The 17,295-nt window shown below is 39.9% G+C and overlaps 1 protein-coding gene across 2 annotated transcripts in view; it reads left to right on the top strand.

The window, feature by feature from the left end:
* herc2 (HECT and RLD domain containing E3 ubiquitin protein ligase 2) overlaps positions 1–17,295 on the top strand; it is an 82,577-nt gene that overhangs the window by 11,774 nt on the left and 53,508 nt on the right. For both annotated transcript variants that reach the window (XM_041791884.1, XM_041791883.1), the window contains exons 5-23: positions 2,027–2,249; positions 2,733–2,833; positions 6,489–6,630; positions 7,981–8,085; positions 8,199–8,370; positions 8,574–8,747; positions 9,452–9,640; positions 9,723–9,874; positions 10,239–10,396; positions 10,491–10,604; positions 10,688–10,939; positions 12,828–13,021; positions 13,108–13,308; positions 13,399–13,627; positions 13,755–13,879; positions 15,067–15,245; positions 16,317–16,501; positions 16,594–16,749; positions 16,861–17,046. In XM_041791884.1, coding sequence (XP_041647818.1) covers positions 2,027–2,249; positions 2,733–2,833; positions 6,489–6,630; positions 7,981–8,085; positions 8,199–8,370; positions 8,574–8,747; positions 9,452–9,640; positions 9,723–9,874; positions 10,239–10,396; positions 10,491–10,604; positions 10,688–10,939; positions 12,828–13,021; positions 13,108–13,308; positions 13,399–13,627; positions 13,755–13,879; positions 15,067–15,245; positions 16,317–16,501; positions 16,594–16,749; positions 16,861–17,046 — 3,237 coding nt within the window. The remainder of the gene's footprint in view (positions 1–2,026; positions 2,250–2,732; positions 2,834–6,488; positions 6,631–7,980; positions 8,086–8,198; positions 8,371–8,573; positions 8,748–9,451; positions 9,641–9,722; positions 9,875–10,238; positions 10,397–10,490; positions 10,605–10,687; positions 10,940–12,827; positions 13,022–13,107; positions 13,309–13,398; positions 13,628–13,754; positions 13,880–15,066; positions 15,246–16,316; positions 16,502–16,593; positions 16,750–16,860; positions 17,047–17,295) is intronic.

Genomic DNA, 17,295 nt, shown 5'->3' with positions numbered 1-17,295 from the left:
TTAACTTTGGATGAAAGTGTCTGTAACATCAGGAGTGCCACATCAATTTCTTTGAGAGGGTTGTGGTCAGGGGTGGAGTCAGACAGCTAATTAACATTTAAAGCAACAGACACAGAAACAGCTTGTTCTGGGAGGGCTGAAACAGGGGTTTTTAGACATGCAAAATTCCAATACTAGAGTGTTTTTTCAGCAACAAACGTCACAGGCATGTTTTGAGGACCTATGAGAACAACATAAACATGTCTTAAAGGGCAAAATATGTCCCCTTTAAGATCATTTCAACTACCATTAGGGCGCAATGATGAACCTGTTGTGGATTAAGCTAATTTTGAGATGAAGCAAAAGTTTTCTCTTTCTCTCCCTTTTTTTGACCAATCAATTGGTCGGTGTGTGGGTGTAATTTCTGTCCACCAGGTTTTTCTTTGATTGGTTTTTCACTTAGGCCATCGACTTTAACTGAGTGTTTTCAATCAAAGCAACACTCCCAAAGCTTTATGTACTTAATGGTATACTCCCCATTTTCTTTAAATGCAGGATTAGACCAAATAAGGGAGAAAAGCGGTTAAAAAGTGGCACTGACTGCTTGCAATCTGCAGCTGTGTTCACTTATGTGATGGCTTATGTCTCAGCCCTTTCTACTGATATATAAGTCAAATGGATATAGGATGTAGACATTTTTCGAGTTGAAGAAATAGGAATTGAAAATATGTCTTGTTGATTGGACCCTATGGTATATTTTTATTACCATTCAGCTAAAAATATCAAGATTCGATTTTTGGTCCATATCACCCAACCCTAGCCAGTAGTCACTTGGCTGCTCTGCTCTTTTTTCATAGACTGAGGCAGGATATCACACTGGTCTCATTGTGCAGTGTAACTCGATCACTACATGGAAGAGTGCTCTGTCATTGATGCTTAAAGTTCAAACTGCAAACTTCCTGCTTTTCCATTGGGTTGTCAAATATCTCAGATATGTTTATCTCAACAGTCAGAGTAGATACAGCATGTTGAGAAATCAGGATGGTGCAATGATGTAGAGTTTTATCTCTTTTCCATAAAACAAACCTTTTTAAAAAGTGAGTCAACCTCTGTGACTCAGGTAGTCTTTAAGCTCAGGCTTCTTTTAAGCCAAGAGTATTATATAATGAATATTTGGAGACTTTGTCTAACTGGAATACATATCTGACCTGACAGCCAAGCACAGCTGACAGTAGAGCGGCTCGTACAACCTCAGGCCAGTTTGGCTTAAAAAGCTTAAGTGGATTTCAGACCTGCTATTTCTGCCCATCTCTTCTTCCCTGCAGCGCTGCTGTATAGAAGCATAAAAAAAGCATTTTACTCATGAACTAGATCAGAACAAAGGACTGGCTGTTCGAAAGCCTGCAAGTAATAAGCTCATGTATCACAGGACCCTTTCTTAAAAAACCATGCTGTAAGTGTACTCATAAACTAAGATGTAAGATTGATATAAATGGAAGTGCAGTACCTTTTAGTCTTAAAGTACATGGTAAATCATCTCATATTATATAAATTTAAGATTATCAAAGCAGATTATGTCTTAAATAATTAAAATGCAGTAGTATGTTTGGAGAAGAGGAGTAATTTATTAATTCCTTATTGTCTTTTTTTTATTCTTCTGTTGTTAATTTAAACATGCAGGTCTGATATCCACACATACACCCTTTGGACCAAAACTAACAGTATGTTTGATCAGCAGTGAACAGTCTGATGCATGTCTCAACGTAGAGCTGGGCAATATGGCCTAAAATCTATATCCTGATATATTCTTGCTATATCCTGATATACGATACATATCATAACATAAAACTATGCCTCTAGTTGTCAGTGCAACCCAAGCCTCAGTCTCAACAGCAAAATGTTTAGTTTAAATCTCTGAACATAACTACTCTTTCTTTCTCTCTAAATTAGGCTAAAGATTTACCCGACTTCATGTTAAATGCTTGATTCATGAATTCCTCTATGTTTAGAGTGATTTCATTTACATTGTCTCTCCTCTCCGGTGCAGATGTGACTGAGCTGAAGGATTGCTTGCACGTCCTTGTCGATGACCAACAGAAGCTCTCTGCTCAGATGGCAAAAAGCACCCTATCCGCCCAACGCCTCCGCCAGCGCCTGGTCATCCTGGAGCGCTACCTCATCTCTCTCAGCCACAGCATGATGGAGGAAACATTCTTGGTGGGCTGGAAGATGCCCCCCACCCCGCCAATGCCTGCTGCTGACAATAAAAGGTAAAAATAAACAAGTAGGAGAGCTCATTGGATTATAACTGTCCCATCACAGCAACAAGCTCCATGGTTTGATGTTAGCTTTAGGTCATATTGCTAAAAAAGGTTCAGAATACTTTTAACAACTAAATTTTGAAATGTAGAGAAGTCATGAGCACTCCTCTGCTTGGCTGCTGTTGCCTCCTAGCATGTCTCTAAAGTGACTTTTTTTTTTTAATCTAGAATCAGCTTGAAATTGAAAATACATGTCACTGTGTTTGGTTAATTTGACCAAAGCTTGGCTGAACTCTACCCTGCTGTGTTTACTGCACAGTGCAGTCTTTGATGAATTTAAGTATGTTAAATGTGGAGGTTGTTCATGTTTGAATTCCAGCCCTAAGCTAGATGTTTGAGTATACTGTGTGTTTTCCTGTTTCCTGATGGAGGCCTCTTAAACACTCTCACACATACATGTTGTGCTAATCTTTGTGTGTTTTTGTTTTTTAGTTCTCGTCCAGCCAGTCAGGGTGTTGAAGGTTTGGCCAGAGTCGGCTCAAGGGCAGCTCTCTCTTTTGCCTTTGCTTTCCTGCGGCGTGCCTGGAGGTCGGGTAAGAACATCCAGACAAACGGACAGTGTATATGTTGCGTGCTCTTGCAATGTTGATGATAGCTGCTGTCATGGTAATGGAGCATTGCTCAACAGCTGTTAATGGATGTGTTGCACCATGTTACAGGCTGCGCATGGTCAACAGCCTGGCATATTTCTGATGCTATGTTTTTAGCTTTAGCTTGTGTGTCAGCTGGATGAAGGACTACCATAGTTCATGACTTGTAACATTTCTGCTGCACTGGCATACAGCTGTAACATGAAAAATGATCTTTTAGGTTCCTGTAGCTTTGAATCTTCATGCAGTAGCAATAACAAATCCTCACTTTTAGGCTTATCAATAAATCAATGCTCAAGCTATACCTCAAATTTGTATTTGTGTCATCTTAAGCCTTAGATATTTTATAATAAGTACAACTAAAATTTTAGGTCATTCTATTCATATATGTAAATATATTTCAATAAAATGTAGTCCAGTAAGCAACTTCAAACAATAATCTTACAAATGAACACATGGATAGCATGGGCAGATATGAACATTTCTGCCAGTATTTCCAATTGTGATATTGACTATAAATATCAACAGTATGTGCATATAAATCAGTTCAAATCAAAAAGGCAGGAACAACAAACCTTTGTCAGCACAAGTCTTTTTCCTCTATTTATCCTCATTCTTTAAACGTTAATGCATCGTCTATGGCACAAAGTTAGTGTCTATCACTCAGCTATCAAATCAACCCCAAAACAATAGTTATGCAACAGTTTTTTTTCCTTAAATCAGGAATTTTTGATCCATTTTTTTCAGGAATCCACCTGTCAGCTATTATAAGTAAACATAATGCATGATAAACATGTACTTATTAGTCCAATCCTGATTAAATCTGCAGTATTCTGTGTCAACCTTTCACTTAAGACTCTTGGAGAGTGTGATTTTCCAGCCTGAGAATCAAAACAATAGACCCATTTCCTCCATTTGTTTTTCACCAACCAGAATGCAGCATATTAGCATCAAACTAAGTGATGAACAACTTGGCAGCGCTAGAAATTTGTAGCAAAAAAATTTTGTTTACCCATAGTCGATAGGAACTACTCTCTCACAGTTTATGCTTAAAAATTAGTTGTGTTTTGAAAGAAAATACAAGAAATGATATAACATGGTATTTAGACAAGATATTTATTTTATTTTAGTTAATTTGAAAATCTGACCCCTTAAGTGCTTGTCAAGACAAGATTTTGCACAAATGTAGTTGATGACCCCTGCTTTAAAGTATAAGGATGGAAGCCGTAGGTATGAAATATTTTTATAAATTTGTCTCAGGTTAAATGAATTTGAAGATATTGGCTCAGATATCTGTAAAATTCAACGTCATGTGCCCCTATTAAAAATCTGCTGTTCTTTTTTCTTTTCAAAGATATTATAGTGTTTAAAGCATTTGGCGGTCCATCAAAAAAGTATTAAATAATCAGAAATTTTGACCAGCGTTTTAACAAACTTAAACATTTCATAAGGTTTTTTACTTTTACTTTAAAAATGTTTATATTTTAAAGATTATCCTTCAATACCAATATCATGCTGATAATACTGTGCATTTCTCAGCTGAAGTCAAATCGATACCTTTTCAACAACAAAATGACCTCTTGGGTAACAACATTGGTTTATTTAGTTATTTTTCATTCGAAACCTACCCTTGGGAACCATCTCTAAATCTACCAAAATTGGACATGCTGTTAAAAGTGATGAAAGGGAAAATAAATCTGATTTTTTCTGAAATATAATGTGTACTGAAATTAGTGTTTTGAAAAACTACAAATACCCAACTGGGATTTCTAATTTTCTTAGTCTAGACATTTTATGGGCCTCAGTGTTTGTGCCCAGGTGTAAAGCTGTTACCACTGACTGCTGCACACTCTCTCTCTCTCTCTCTCTGTTTTTCCTTTGTAACTTGGGCACTTTTTAGTATTATTGAGCACAAAAATAATGAATACTGTACAGGCTTAAATCATATGGTATCCAGAAATATCAACGTATCGAAAACTTTGATAACCTTCATCTGGTTAAATCTAATGAACATTTTTGGCAGCAGCAGAGTTTGTTTAAAGGCTCTTCATTGTTAGCCTGACAAGTACAGATGCTGTTTTGGTAATGTGTTCTGATGTGAGGTTGAGAGCAGCCTGTCCATGGGGACTGGGTGGGAACAAAGAGCTGGCCTACTCTCTGTAGCCCTCCTGTAACATGAGCACTGCACACACTCACAAAGATGCACGCAAACACACAGGCAGTTGAGCCTCTAATTCATAGTCCAGCTGTATTTCTGAAATACTCATTAAAACATTAGTATGTTTGTTTATAATTGAAATTATATTCTAGAGGTTTTTGACTTTGCAGGTCATTTAAATGTAAAGATAAGATGATGCGATCTTATTGGATACATGACCCATAAAGATTCTTGTCTTTAAATGTATGCAAGGCTGATGTCATATTTCCAAAGATCTGCACAGTGATGCCCTGATCAGATTTCAAAGATAGGTTTTGGGACTGATAAGGTGTTTTCTATCTGATAAGTGTCACCTTCACTGAGCTATATTGAGCCTGATCCAGCCTATAGTTAAAAGGCAGCTGTCACATAGCTGTTTTTTCCCCACAAATCTTTTAGCAATGCAAAGAGTAATGATTAAATCTTTGTAATTCAGTCTTTGCAAAAGATACAGAGAGGACAAACATGGAAAGACTGCGACGATGCAGTCAACACTGGAGGATAACCTTTTACATTGTTTAACTTTATTTTTGATATAAATAGTACATAAATTAAGAATTCATTAATCAACAAAGCTTGGATGAATGCAGAACCTTTCACATGGCAAACACGCCCAGTAGATTGATTTTAGTGGTTAAGATAATTTAGTGTTATGTCTAGAAATGCATGCATCTTGTATAGCTGATGCTTTCACCCCATATTTTGTGGTGTTCTGAGTTGTAATTGACATAAGAAAGTATATATTCTGTAACAAAACAGAAGGTGCAAAATTCAGTAGATATAGCCTAATATTCTGCCAAAAAAATGCATCCACCCTAAGGTAAAAAAAAAACCTGCCATCACCCCCTTTTTTAAGATTTATTTTTGGTTATTTTTGTGCCTTTATTTGATAGAGGAGGACAGCGGATAGAGTCGGAAACAGGGACAAGAGCAGGGAAGAGACATGCAATAAAGGGGCTCAGGCCGGATTTGGGCCAGATACATGGGGAACGCCTTTAACCACTAGGCCACCCGCGCCCCAAATCACCCCATATATTTGACTGCTTTGGCTTATTATTGACAAATAAGTCCAAAATCATACTTGTACTGAATAAAACAAGCATTCCAAGAAGTTCTTGCAAATATCAGCATGCATGCATCCTTTGGCACTTCCCTGAACTGTGCATTGTACAACTACGTTAAATAAACTTTGGTTCAGGTGGTGTATTAGAATAATCTGTGGGTATGTTTGTATCTGCAGCAGTGCTTTTCTACGTTAAAGACCAGAATACTGAAACATATTGTCCCCCAGAATACACTGAATCCTACTTTACCTTTCATATCCAACAGGAAAACTGTAATTTTCTATTTTCATCACCCTTTTGACAGTATAATCTAGCCTCATTGCTCTGTGTTTCATAGGAGACGATGCAGATCTTTGCAGTGAACTTCTCCAGGAGTCTCTGGATGCCCTGCGTGCCCTTCCAGAAGCCACTTTGTTTGATGAAGGAACGGTATCATCAGTGTGGCTCGAAGTTGTTGAGAGAGCCACCAAGTTCCTCAGGTGAATTATTTTAAATGGTAAAAATACTGCTTTCTAAGTCTTCCAACAGTTCAGAGCACATTTACACCCGATGACACTACATTCATTAACACAATACATTAACCATAATGTCCAATGTTGGCTGCTGCTTACTGTATATACTAGGGCAACATATGCGTGTGCAAACTTAGCTTGTTCACTGTATTGAAAATGTGCTGCAATAAATAGTAACACAGACCAGACCGGTGGAGTTTGGTTCTGCTTTTCAGGTTCTTTCCTCTGTCATTAGTTCATAATCCCTCATGTAGAGAATATACTGTTAAGAAAATAAACCTTGTGGAGTGTTGGTTTGTCTGCAAACACTCCTTCGTCAGACCAACAGGTGACGGGCGGTATTACTGTGTTATAGCTAGTAGATTCACAGACTCCATACAGTGAAAACAGATGGTACCAAACAAGCAACACAGCTGCACAGAAACTACACATTGTGTACTTTCAAAATCAAAGTCATCATGCAGGAGGATGGTTTAAACATTTTTCCCTTTTGAAGATTTCAAAAACAGACTGCATCTTATATACCAGATCAACCTATACTTCAAATTTTACATTACTTTATAGGTTCTTTGCAGATGATGTCACATAGCAGTGGAGAGCAAGTTGTGATTTCTTACAGTGATTACTTACAGGCCAGGTAAATCCATTAAACTGTGGAAAAAACACTTTTTTGTGAAGTGTAGGGATTGCATTAAATGTATGTAAAAAATTTCTAATGATAATTGCAGTGCGCAGGTCCATTTAGAGCTGTAAAGTACTAACTTTCCTCTGGCTTATAGAGACCACGATTAAAAAAAACAAAAATAATCTAATTAGAATTAGAACTACAAATACAGTAAGCAATCATATATGTTCTGTTAAAAATTAGATCCTTGCCACCCAAATCTTTTGTAGTAAAAAGATCTGATAATGCATAAGAATATTTATTTACTTTGTCTTCCTAAAGCCTGATGCCTGATTTGGATAATCTTTCCAAGACTTTGGACTCTGGTGGAAACACAGACAAGTGGGACACAGGAACCATTTAGTTCTTTGAAGAGAAGTTCCTGGGACTAATAGTTCCTGGTACTTTTGGTAAAAAAACACACCTTAAACTGTAGCTCAACTTTGCTGTGTGTGTAAATGTGCAAACTGATAATTGAAGCTGCTTTCTAAAGTACCCAACTGCCTGTTTGCTCTCATCCCAATCATGCCAAGTAACACTTCAGCATGTAGACAGCAGCCTGGGATTGAACCACAAAGATTTAAATTGTGAAAGCTTGACATTGTGTGTTTTGTTAAGTTTCTCATGTCTTGTGTTTTTTTGGGGGGAATCAGTGATGTTCATGGAAGTGCCAGCACCAAAGGCAACATTCCTCTTCAGGACCAGCACCTTGCCTTGGCCATCCTGCTGGAGCTGGCTGTTCAGAGGGGCACCCTCAGGTAACTAGACACCCGCCATAGCTGTAGATCTGCCGATGCTGACATCATTTCGCAGATGAAATGCAGCATGACCCCACTGCTCACATCGTTTTTGTGTCTTTTTCTCGTTCCAGTCAGCTGATGTCTGCTGTCCTGCTGCTGCTGCGCCTGTGGGAGAGTGGTACCAGGGAGATGGACAACGAGCGCTCCACACAGGGGACCAGCGCCCCTCTGTTGCCCCTCCTGCAGCGCTTTCACAGCATACACAGCAGCAAGGAGGAGCCCATTCCTGAAGAAGAAGCTGAGGTGAACAATAGCTCTTCTCAACTTGCATTTTTCTATTTATATCACACTAAAAGAGAACAAGTCACTTCAGATAAAGTATCATCAAAGAAGATCTGTTTCCTGGAGTTTTGCTTGAGAAAGCCTGTCTAAAAATAGTCCTGTTTTACTTGTCCCAGTTCAGGATTAAGCTGATAATCACTTTGTGCTTGTTTTGTGATTTTCAGATCCTCACAGCCCCTCTGAGCCCAAATGAGAGTTTCCTGCGGTACCTGACTTTGCCCCAGGATAACGACCTGGCTATTGACCTTCGGCAAACTGCGGTGGTGATCATGGCCCACCTGGACCGTTTGGCTTCTCCCTTTAGTCCTCCACACTGCAACTCCCCCACATCACACAAGGTGCCCTCTTAAGTCTTTATCAGTTGGCAGTGCTTGGATGAATAATAACTTAAATCTTATGCTAGTGATACTACTCATTCTTTCTCTCTGCTTCTATTAACCCGTATTTTTTTTTCTGAACATTTCCTGTATCTGTACTCTTAATCCTGTTTATGGGGAGGATGAGAAAACATGCATTAAAGTTTACTCAGTGTGACAGTTTAGCTCAATAAATAGAGTAGGTTCCCCAGATACACAGGCTGTAGACAAATCCTTGGAAAATCTACAAGTTGAAAAGCTACCACTACTGTGGTGGCACCTCAATATAAATTTCACACTTTCGAATAAAACCGGCCCTAAAAGGTGAACAAAGCAAATATTTTTCTTCTCTCAGTGTAACTTTGTTTCTGAAAGCACTATGGAGAAGATCAGGAAGAATTTGTGGAGTTCTCAGCTGCTCAAACAGCAGTGACAGATTTGAACTTCCGAGAAAAACTTTAAACTTCACAGACTTTACCTACATTTTGTGTCCTCTTGTATGTGAGAGCGGACATTTCACAGATTTAGTGAGCGCAAAGATGACTTTGAACCATGTCTGTACAAAATCTAACACTACTATAATTAAAGGATGGCGTGGATTTTATGCATATTGTTTCATTTCCTTTGACTGCCATGAAAGAAGAATTAGCAGCCACTTACATCGCCATCTTGTCTCTTTGTCCCAGGGAACCTTGCAAGAGGTGATAGCATGGGGTTTGTTGGGCTGGAAGCTTCATGCCAACGTTAATGGTCCCATTCAATGTAAAGCCCTGTCCAGCCTTGGAGTCATACAAATAGTCTGCTCAGAGAAGGGCTTCCTCATCCTGTCCAGCAGCGGAGCTGTTTACACCCAAAACTACAAGAGCACAACACTGGTCAGTTTTCTGTTCATTTAAGTTGCTGATTGTTCCTTCCTGTGTCAGCTGCTGATGAAGTCGGTGTACTTTTCTGTTTCAGGCCCCGATGCTCATTCACGGTCTGAGCAGCAGGAAAATCGTGAAGCTGGCAGCTCATCCTGATGGGCAGCACTACTTGGCTCTGACATCCAACGGTGAGGTGTTCTCATGGGGCTGTGGTGATGGAGGCCGCCTTGGACATGGAGACACCACGTAAGCAACTCAAAAAAACACGGAACACCCTTCTTGTACTGTACTGTACCTACTGTACAGTACTGTCATGTTATAAAATATAAAGCCCTTAAAGAATTTCTTGTCAATCTCAGATCAAAAGTGCTCACAGCAGCAGTGAAACTGTATTTGTGCACCTGGACCTCAAAATCAAATCTCCAAAGAGTTATTTTCATAAAAAGAATGTAGAAACTGATGATAAACTCAAGCGTGACATTATATCCTGGATCTATTTATCATAGTGATTATTTATGCTTGTACCTAGCTCCAGCACTTTACACTACCTCTATTTAAAGCAAGAATATAAACAGCACAAACTAATGCATGTCCAAATGTTTCATTGCAGGTATCTAGAGGAGCCTACAATGATTTCAGCCTTCAATGGGAAACAGGCAGGAAAGCATGTGGTACACATTGCTTGCGGGAGCACATACAGCGCTGCCATAACTGCTGATGGAGAACTCTATACGTGGGGCAGAGGAAACTACGGCAGACTGGGCCATGGTATTCTCTCAGTGACAGCCTCAGATTTAATTAGTACTGCTCATATCTGTTCATCTCAAAACTGATTCTGTCTTTCCTTTGTCTGTTTTTGTAGGCTCCAGTGAGGATCAGACCACACCCATGCTGGTGACAGCGCTGAAAGGACTGAAGGTGATAGATGTGGCTTGTGGAAGCGGTGATGCACAAACACTTGCTGTCACAGAGAATGGTAAGAACAAAAAGGTTGTGTCGAAATAGTACCCCAAACTTGTGTATTTGTTTTTGTATTGACTCTTCTGTGCCGTTCTATAGGTCAGGTTTGGTCATGGGGAGATGGAGACTATGGTAAACTGGGTCGAGGAGGCAGTGACGGCTGCAAGACGCCCAAACTGGTGGAGAAACTGCAGGACCTGGACATAGTGAAGGTGTGCTGTGGCAGCCAGTTTTCAGTGGCCCTCACCAAAGATGGCCAAGTGTACACCTGGGGAAAAGGAGACAATCAACGCCTCGGCCATGGCACTGATGAGCATGTTCGCTATCCAAAGCTGCTGGATAGTCTACAGGGTGAGTTTAGAAGTTTTCAACAACTTTTAAGACCTGTTCAAAACAAAGCAACAAGGTGTTGATGTTGAATATTTACCTTTATGTCTGTTTGTTGTCTTCTTTTTTCCAAGCTATGCCACCTGAAATACCTTTGTTAATGAATGTTGTTAAAAAAAATTTGTCTTACATAATTTATACACAATTTTTTCCTGAAATTCTTGTTGTAATGATAGAACATCCTTGCATCTTATCCTAGATATCGTGATGGATTTTAAAACATTTTGTCACTGTAGTTCGCTACAGAGTAGTAATGAAGAAGTGAGAAAATGTATTATTTTGGTCCCAGCTTGCATCTTAAAATGCTCCATTTAGAGGGTCATTTTCATGGACTATATGGACATCCTAATCTGTAGAAGGTAATGGTTCTCATCTTGTTGTTAAGGACCCAAGAGTGGGCCAGGAATGTGAGCCTGGATAAAAAAAACTGAGGCAAATGTCAGTGATGTATGGAAGTCCTCAGCAAACATACATCTAGGACTGGGTATTGCCATTGATTACTTTAATTGATTCAATTCCGATTCACAAGGTCCTGATTCGATTCACAATTCATTTCAATCCAATTCAGTATTGATTCATGTTAGGAAATTTTAGTTTCAAACCTATTTTGCTTCAACATTAAAGAGATTCTCAGAGAACAAAAGTTGGAAATAGTACAGAGAATGTCCCAACCAACCCAAAAATGACCCCAAACTAGTAGTACTGACATTATATTTTACATCCATCACATCTTATATATGCATATCCAGCTCGTATTGATAACACGCCCCAGGTATCCAAAATAAATGACCGGGTATAAGAGTCCAACCCTGAGTCTAAATCTGTAGGCTTTTAGAGGCGAGTGCAGGTGAGGTTTCAAGCTGCATGAGCGACGAAAGTTCATGACTGGTTGAGCAAGGAACCATAAGAAAGTGGAGCAGGCCTATATATAAAGATCGATCTCTGAATTATATGAATCGATATCATAATTAAAAAATGAGGATCTATCTGAATCAGAGAATTGATTCTTTTTTTTAACCCGGTCCCACATGTATCCATACACTTTCTGATGGTTGATAACCTGTAAATTTTGTTTTCCCAAAATCTTCACGTATTTTTCTTACTACTTTAGGATAATGAACTTGATTTCCTATAATAATTACATGCTTGCATACAAATTAATATGTATGAATGCCTGTTCTCCCAAGGCTTTTGTAATGATGTGCTTCATCTAATTTTTTTTTCTGTGTCTTGGTTCAGTTGCATGTTTTGCTCCATCTAAAGTACAAGCTGCAACATTTTCCTTAAGTATATTTGAGTGGTTGAAAATTATGCAAACAGGTGATTTGAAGTTGAATATTTCCAGAGTGTCCTTTGGAGGGTATCTGGGCTCAGCCTTGGGGATAGGGTAAGGAGCTCGGGCATTCCCGGGAAGGTCAGTGTACGGCTGCTGCTGCTTTACATGCAAAGAAGTCAGCTGAAGTGGTTCAGGCATCTGTTCAAAATGCCTCTTGGTTGCCTTCCTGTTGAGGAGCTCTGGGAATGTCCAACTTGGAAGAGAATTTGGTTAGATCCAGGACTTGCTGGAGCTATGTTTCTCATCTGGCCTGGAGTGGACTCTGAATCTCAGAGGAAAAGCTCTGAAATATTGCTGAGAACAGTGATGTCTGGCTTGACTTGTTTTAGGTGACTGCCACTGTGACCCAGCCCCTAATATGCAACAGAAAATAAATGAAACGGATGAAAACTATAGGAAATTTGAGATAAGATTTCTCATCAGCGAGGCTAAGAGAGTTTTGAGCCAGTGATTTAGATGACCAGCCAGAGTAGAGAATTAAAAGACTCATCTTTTTTTCCTCATTTCTGCCACCAGGAAAGAAAGTTGTGGATATTGCTGTTGGGTCCACACACTGCCTGGCCCTCACAGATGACGGAGAGGTACACAGTTGGGGCAGCAATGATAAACTGCAGCACTTTGATACACTCTTTTATAACAAGAAACAGCCCAAAGCACTCCCAGGACTCAACTCCAAACACATAGTGGGGATCTCCTGTGGGTCAGGACAGGTAATACATAACTTTAAATAATGGTGTGAATATGCCCATAATGGTAGAATATGCTAAAACATAAAAACTGTAATGTTTGTTTTTAGAGCTTTGCCTGGTCCTCATGCTCAGAGTGGTCTGTCGGGCTGCGCGTTCCCTTTGTTGTGGATGTTTGTGCAATGACCTTTGAGCAGCTGGACCTGCTCCTGCGACAGGTCAGTGAGGGGATGGATGGCAGCTCGGACTGGCCTCCCCCTCAGGAGAAGGAGTGCATGGTGGTTGCCACACTTAATCTTCTTAGGCTACAGGTAGGCAACAATTTCTTCAATAATTTTTAACTTTGCAACAATAAACTCATCTTCGTCTGCTCCTAATACATGCAAAACTGTCTTCCTCAGCTCCATGCAGCAATCAGTAACCAGGTGGATCCAGAGGAGCTGGGACTAGGACTGGGAAGTGTGCTGCTAAATAACCTCAAACAAACAGTAGTAGTTTTAGCTAGCAATGCTGGGGTGCTGAACACAGTGCAAGCAGCTGCCCAAGCAGTTCTTCAGAGTGGCTGGTCAGTGCTGCTGCCTACCGCTGAGGAGAGAGCCAGGGCGCTATCCTCACTTCTACCCAATGCTGGTGAGTACTAACAGAAAATCTCCAAACACACTTTTAATATGGTCAAGGGCATTTTCATTATGAATACTGCTGACTTTTACTTAAAGATGAAATGTTTTGATGTGTATTTAATTCACATTTTTAACAGCCTCTGGAAATGAGATGGGTGTGAGTCCAGGACGTCGCTTCATGATCGACCTGCTGGTCAGCAGCTTGATGGCTGATGGGGGTTTGGAGTCAGCACTGAATGCAGCCATTACTGCTGAGATTCAGGTTAGTATGTTTGATTTATGATCACACTTTTCATGTGTTTTTATGACATTAAATAGTAGAGACATATTGGAACTTGAGTTTAGTTTCCATCTCAAGTGTCTAATACTAAACTATTTCACTTGTCAAATCTATTAGCTAAACCTTCTCTCATGCAAATCTCAGACTCCACGTACAAATGCATTGAATCCTACAATACGTTTGATTTCTGTGCTGTCAGAGGAATAGAAAAGGCTGCAAGCTCGAGTCTATTTAATCTATTTAACTCAAGACTGGTGACAACAGAGTGCTGTCTTAGGCAGACTGCAGACATCAGCAGGAAGTTTATTAAAATGCGTAACAGAAACACAAATGAATGAAATGTTGAAACATTGCCTTGATTGTGCCATTTGGGGTAACAAGAAGATATTGCATTAGTACAAAGTTGAATGGAACATCGATTTAAATACACAATAAAATGCTATGCCACCCTCCTCCCCTCAAACAAGCATGTGATGTGTTACTTAAAATAATGTCTTTGCATAAGATTAAAGTGCAAGCCTTGATTCACATTTCTGATCTTTTTCACAGATCAGATTTTTTCTTTTTTTGGCTGTTCACTCTGTAGTCAACTTCCAAAAGATCAGATATGTATCTGATTCAGTACCACATATGAAAGTGGCCTGAATCTGATATGAAAAGATCAGATTCAGTATGGCCTGTTTGCCGTTTACACTGTCAGAAAAAAAACAGATATGGGCCACTTTTAACTGCAGTGTTTTTGTGTGGTCTGATGATTTTTTGTTTAGCTCTCACAAAGTTCTGTTGTTTTAAAGCTGCTGTGAAAACTCCCCGATTTTTGATATGACTCTTTAGTAATAAAAGCATCAAAACATCATCAATTTTAGGTAAGGCGAGGCAATTATGGCAAAAATTGGGATTAACTGAACTATTTTCCTCGATTATGTAGCCTTTGTTTTTAAAAACACGTTCAAATGTAGGTGCATAGTCATTATTTGTTTTCACCCGGCTTCTGATTTTAAAATCACAAGTTTTGTTAATAGTGGCATTGGTGTTACCATGTGTTAAAACATGTGATGGTGGTATTGTAATAAACCCATTTCATGGCTGAAGGAATACCAGTGATGTTATTGATACCAGTTAACCATACACCACTAACGACAACCTGAAATTTTTTTTTCCTCTAATAGGACATCGAAGCCAAGAAGGAGGCTCAGAAAGAGAAGGAGATTGATGAACAGGAGGCCAACGCTTCAACCATGCACCGCTGTCGCACAATGCTGGACAAGGACCTAATCAACACAGGCATCTATGAGTCAGCTGGGAAGCAAAGCCTGCCTCTGGTGCAGCTTGTACAGCAGCTGTTAAGGTACCTGCTCCTTGCCTAAGGCATACTATACACACTAGGATTGGGCGGTATCTATTTTTAATACTGTTATACCCTCAAATTTTACCGGGGTATACGGTATCAACGCTACTATGGTGCACAAGTTTCTATGCGCGTGTTCGTCGATTGCCAAATTGGCCCGACATCATTAACAGAAAATCTTTCATAACCTTTAAAGCATCTTCACACGCACAGTGGTGCTGCTGGTGGGAATGGACACATACTCTCAAGGTATTTTTAAACGTGGGCTTTTTACACAGCACTGTCTTCATGACAATGATTAAAGAAATAACGTGGATATTCATTGATACCCCGGCATATTACTGCTCATGCCTAGCTGAAAGTGACTTAAGTTGAAGCCTTTGTTTTCACATTACAGGTGTTTACCTTACAGGTAAGCAGAGTTACAGAGTCAAATCATCCCTTGTTTCCCTTTTCCCCTCTCTCTCTCTCTCTCTCTTTCTCTTTGTGTCTCTTTGTGTAATAACTTAGCAGATCTCTTTACACTATTGTACAAAGATAAATTAAAATAATAACCCACAATTATGCTATCATACAGTATATATGAATGTGAATCAATGTCCCATGTGCTTCAAACATTGATAACTTCATCTTCATCACCCAAAAATGGGGGCTAAGAAAATTTCAGGCGTTTTTAAATCTGTTGATGGGGTAATTATGCTCGACTTTGCTGCTGCAGCACATAGCACCTGTGGTTATTAATAGCCTATACGTGAACGTTTCTCATCACTGATCCACACACAGAAAGTGTTTTGTAAACTCATGATACTGTGGACGACATTACAGCCAGCGGTGCACTTAAACACTTTGACTTTAGAGAGGAGCACAATGCTGTACCAGCGCTGTGCCAGGGAGCCAGGCCATTGTGCACAGTGCACAAGTTTAAATACTCTGGTATAGACGGTAATTGAAGCAATACCATGTTTTTTTTTTTAATACCCTGGTATACGGTATTACTGTTTTAGCACCCATTCCTAATACACACTGCACTTTACAGGTCTCTCTTTGTGATGATACATTTCGCTTTTGCAGAAATATCGCCTCTCAGACGATTGCCAGGCTGAAGGATGTTGCTCGGCGCATCTCCAACTATTTGGAGGCAGAACATGTCAGCAAAGAGCGCTCTGCCTCTCTGGACCTGCTGCTGCGCTTTCAGAGGCTGCTTGTCAGCAAGCTCTATCTTGGTGTCAATGGCAAAGAGAATGGCAATGGATACAGTAAGTTAAGAGTTATAACATAAATGTCTTCCATTATTCCAGAGAATGAACTTTGGGGTGGTTTGATTTGACTTCTGTGTGGTTTTCCACAGATCCTGAGTTGCTGGGTGTTGGTTCCTTGTTGAAAAAGTACATCGCTCTGCTGTGCACTCACATTGGAGACATCCTCCCTGTCGCCACGAGCATTGCCTCAACTGGTCGGCGCCACTTTGCTGAAGTGTCTCGTGTGATTGAAGGAGATCTAACTGGTACCCCCTCTTTACTTATGCAGAGTGTTAATTTGCAGCACAACTTGCATGCTCACCTGTTACTGAACGTGTGAAATTGTTATGGATTCATTGCTGTTTGTTCTTCAACAGGGGTGCTGCTGCCTGAGTTGGTGGTTTCTATTGTCCTCCTGCTCACCATTGATGCAGGTGTGATGCAGGAGACTGGTTCCATTCCTCTCCTGGCAGGACTCCTGGAACACCTGGACCGCTTCAACAACCTGGCCCCAGGGCATGAGAGGGACGATAATGAGGATCTGGCCTGGCCTGGCATTATGGGTATAACACAGGCTCTTTTTGGCATTGTCACAGAAGTTATTCAGTTGTGTTTAGACTAAATGTCTCTTCTAAGCAGCTGTATTTTTCGACATGTCTCGCTGAAAATTTCCTTTTCCTGCCGATATATTTGAATATATCCCGATGATGCTTTAAATACCTTCACCAACATAGCCAGCCATAAACCTATCACACTTTTGGCATTTGGCCCAGGTGGATATGACTTGGACTGACTTTGTTTTTGTATTTCTT

This window comes from Cheilinus undulatus, linkage group 7, assembly GCF_018320785.1.
Source record: "Cheilinus undulatus linkage group 7, ASM1832078v1, whole genome shotgun sequence".
Classification (NCBI taxonomy): domain Eukaryota; kingdom Metazoa; phylum Chordata; class Actinopteri; order Labriformes; family Labridae; genus Cheilinus; species Cheilinus undulatus.
The sequence above is the reverse complement of the archived record's forward strand: the minus strand, read 5'-3'. Positions and strand labels throughout refer to the sequence as shown.